This window comes from Geospiza fortis, unplaced genomic scaffold (assembly GCF_000277835.1).
Source record: "Geospiza fortis unplaced genomic scaffold, GeoFor_1.0 scaffold396, whole genome shotgun sequence".
NCBI classification, from domain to species: Eukaryota; Metazoa; Chordata; class Aves; order Passeriformes; family Thraupidae; genus Geospiza; species Geospiza fortis.
In genome coordinates this window covers 5,160,458-5,164,606 of record NW_005054345.1, presented here as the reverse complement: position 1 = coordinate 5,164,606, position 4,149 = coordinate 5,160,458, and the positions used below count along the sequence as shown (strand labels likewise).

The 4,149-nt window shown below is 41.0% G+C and overlaps 1 protein-coding gene across 1 annotated transcript in view; it reads left to right on the top strand.

Moving 5' to 3' along the window:
• The first annotated feature begins 323 nt into the window (after window positions 1–323).
• The window catches only part of ITGB3BP (integrin subunit beta 3 binding protein), a 17,284-nt gene continuing 13,458 nt past the window's right edge, over window positions 324–4,149 (top strand). Inside the window, exons 1-3 of the mRNA XM_014307818.2 lie at window positions 324–369; window positions 1,466–1,502; window positions 3,417–3,459. Coding sequence (XP_014163293.1) covers window positions 324–369; window positions 1,466–1,502; window positions 3,417–3,459 — 126 coding nt within the window. The remainder of the gene's footprint in view (window positions 370–1,465; window positions 1,503–3,416; window positions 3,460–4,149) is intronic.

The following is a 4,149-nucleotide window of genomic DNA, read 5'->3' as shown; positions in this document are numbered from 1 at the left end:
TGGCCGGGCGGTGCCGCTGCTGTGGGGGATCCTCTCTGGGTTCTGCATTTCTGAGGGGTCGGGGGCGGCTCTGCTCACAGGTGCCCAGCGAGGAGAAATGGCCGTAAACTAAAACACAACGAGTTCCGCCTCAACATCAGGAACAGCTGCTGTGCCCTGAGGGTGGCAGAGCTCTGGAGCAGCTGCCTAGAGAGGCTTTGGAGTCTCCATCTCTGGAGACATTCGAAGCCTGGGTGACCGTGCCTTGGCAAGGGGTTTGGACTGGATGAGCTCCAGAGATCCCTTCCAGTCCCAATTGTTCTGATTCTATATCTCTACATAGCATGGATAACACCCGTGGGGCTGTGTGGGGCCGCAACTCCTTGGAGGGTAAGATTGCATTCTGTACTATCTTTATTTACTTATGTTCCATCCCCCTACATGTTCTACTGCTCAGTCACTGCACAGGGAAAAAGTTCTTCCTCACATCCAGGGGGAACTAATTTTCTGCCTATTGCATCTTATCCCATTTCTGGACAAAGCCTGGTCCATGCTGTGACCCCTCCCTTGGCCACCACTGAAGGGATTGGCAAAAAAAAGCAGGTTTTGATATGAATTTGTGAAAGTGTGGCTTCAACAGAGTTTGATGGCAAGGTTCACTCTATTGCTCCCTACACAGATGGAGCATACACAGGAAAATGGGATTAGGATCAATTTAGAATGATTTACACAGAGACCAGGGATGCAAAAGGGTCACGGGGACAAGGCTAGGGATACAAAAGATACAGGTGCAAAAGAGTTTAGCAGCACTTAATCACTGACTGATTTAATATTTATGAAGTGATTCAACAGGATTTACTACAATTACAGCAGTGACTAAATTATAGATTCACACACACTCAGGTGCAGAGAGGTGGGAAGGAATTACAGGCCTGTGGAGATCAGGGCATGACACCCCCATGGCATTTCCCATCAGGCTGTATCTCTTCGTTTTGTCTCCAATGGGAATAAATCCTGCTCATTTTTCTCCTATATTTTGCCATTTATCAAGCAGTAAGTAATTAATCAAGTCATGTAAGTCTGGTGCTGCTCTTGTGTGTCTCTGCTCATCATGAGCTTCTGGAGATCAATAAAGAAAGTTCTTTAACCTGGTAAATATTAGGTACAAAATAATCACTGCAGGTTGTACAGCTGGCTGTAAACATGTGCCATCATACTCTGCATGGTTAACAAAATAAATTAAGCCTTGTCAGGCTAATTCAAGGGTAGGAAACTCAGGTTGAATACTCTCACCACAAGTGCCCCATCTTTCTGTCTCCTTTTCTTGTTCCACTCTGACATTTGGTTCTGCACCACAGGCAAAGTGAGCTATATATAAAAAAAAATAAACCAAACTAAAAGTGGTGCTCTTCATGTTGTTTCCTAAAATACTTGAGGAATTCTGTCTGCATGTATTGTTTTCTCCCCCACATTCTTCTTCTGGAAGATCTGAGGGAGGCCAGTTCAGCCAGCAAGGTTTTCATGTGAGGAGCTGGGATGAATTTGGTTTCTGGGGTCTGTGCGTAGAGTCAGAGCACAAATTTTAAATCATTTTGCTTTAACTTCTCACAATATGGCATTGAAAAGACAATCAGTAAAAACAACCCCCAAGCAAGGCGGGCTGTTGGGTGGCACAAGGCAAGGTTGACCTCCTAAAGCTAAAATCCTATTTTCCAATACAACATTCCAGTTCTTTCCAACATTGAGGGGCTTGGAATGAGGCTCCCTCTCTGCCCCCATAGTTCAGGGTGCTTGCAGAGAGAAATCTGGGCTGTGTGCTGCTCTGTTGCTGTACACAGTATTTGACAGACTTCAAAGAACGTGGCTGTGATCAGTGCTCAGCTTTCCCCCTAAGAAATGCTCTCAGTGTTTATAACTTAGTGGGATTTTCATGTAGTTTCTCATTTATTTCATCCTACAGCTGTGATCCTGCTCCTAATTTCCTTTGGCTTTCAGCTCCTTGTGACACCTGCCATAAAAACTTCCATCAGAACATGCCTTGGTGGAACATGCAAATGCATTGGCCCCAGAGCATCCTTGCAGTGTGGGTGCATTAATAAATGGAATATTTCTCTGCTGCCACGAGCTGGAAGCTGTAATGGAGTCGGGATTCCTTGAGCTATATGGGGTTCTCTTTAAAAAAGAAATACATTGTAAAGAATTCCATCAAACTGTTGCAGCTTTGGCCGCCCTTTGGCCAGGATTTCAGAGGCCTTTTTAATTTAAATGTTACCTGTTTACTTGGCTTTTTTAAGACAGGATATTTCTTTTCCCTTTTTTGTAATAGAGATAGCTGTAAAACAGTTTTCATATATGACCCTTGCCTGAGTTACAGATCAAAGATGTGTTTCCATTCTATTTTCCCAATGCTTTAATTTACAGTTTTGGAATAGCAGCATAAATTTGAAAAGGATATGTTTGGAATGAGGTCATCTAAATTCCTTACAAGGCAAAACATTCTTTTTCCAAGATGAAAACTGAGCTAAGTTCTTGAAATATGATGTATATTCCAAACCTTGTTTAATTCAGTGTAATATATATGTTTCTTGGGGACTGTTCTTACAAAGATTTTTTTTTCTCATCGTTTTACATCACGCTTTAAACTATTGTTAAGATTTAGGAACGTGCTTAAAAAGTTTCAGTTGTCTCTGGGAAAAATAGTCTTAATTTATGTTGACCTTTCTTTCCTTGGAGCATTTCGCCTGCATTCAATAAAATTTTGATGACTGCTCTTTAGCAGACAGCTGTACCATATAAAGTATTATAAATATTCAGCTTTCCTCTTCCAGTGTTGCCATTAACAGCTGGGCATCCAGTTCAGAGGAGCAGATTTTGCAGAGAGAGCTTGGCATGTTCCTGAATCAGGAGAGGGAAGAAGGGAAGCAAAGAGTTTCTTATGGTTTGGGGACCTGTAAAGGCATAGAGCATCTGTTCCCCAGTTAAGTCATAGCCTGCTAGCACTGAATCATGTTAAGAGCTAAAATGATGGGAAAAACTACTTTTTTCACCTTGCTTGTACCTGTGTCTTAAATGTCTTAAACATTATTTCGACTAATGGCAAAATAATTCCAAGCCTTGCTCAGAAGGTATGTAAATGGAAATGCTTTTGGAGGGGGGTTTGTTTTTTATAGCCTTGGAGAAAAGATAAATTCTCAGCATGATTTCACTTCAGTGCCTGGATTTTATCTCTGGTATAAAATGGAGAATCAGATTTTCTTAGGCAAACACTTAATCCTCCTAAACAAGCAACGTTCAGGGAATGGATTTGCTTTGGATGCCATCAGTAAATGTGAAACCAAAAAAGGAAACTGTCTTTAGCATTATCAATTATAGACCTTGCTAACAGAAATCTTTGTGTCTACATGACCATAAAACCTGTCCTTGTTCTTCTCTTGCAGGGTTAAGAGAGCATTAAATTTGGACACTGTTAAAAAAGATAATGTAAGTATTTTTTGGTGTGTGGAGCCATCTGGGCTGTATAAATATATATGTACATATATCTGTGTGCAAAAATAAATGTGGATATAAACAATCTATTTCATTTTAGCTGCCTTTATGTTGTTACAGATTGGATGTTGTCTGGGCAAATCTTAAAGCACAAAATTACTGCTGCAAATATTAGTATAAAATTGATTGTATTTCATTTGTCACAGAACTGCCTGGCGTTAAGTAATGTACATCTGCATGAATCACTTGAAAAATGTGCATATTGTTATTGCCACCACTATTTACCCAAGAGCTGAATGAGTTAAGATCCTTGGTGAAATCATTTATTAGAAATTAGCTCCATTATCCTGGGAAGCAAACGTTCTGCCATGTAATTGTACATGTGACAATATGGAATTATGATAATGCTGTAATCTGCATATTAGAAACTGCAAAATTGAAATGAAAACATTAAAGGCATTTTCATGTCAGGGCTGTAATTACCTCCCTCAGCTAATCTGGCATAATGAAACAATAAACTCCTAACGCTGCCATCAATTTCCCCGCAGTTAGCACAACCAAAATAAAATTGTACTGGTGCTGTTGTTTGTTGGGAATGCAGCTCCAGCAGCCTCCCAGCCACCAGCATGTCGTGACATATGTCACTTTATTACCTCCCACAGCGGCTCCCGCCGCCGCCCGCAC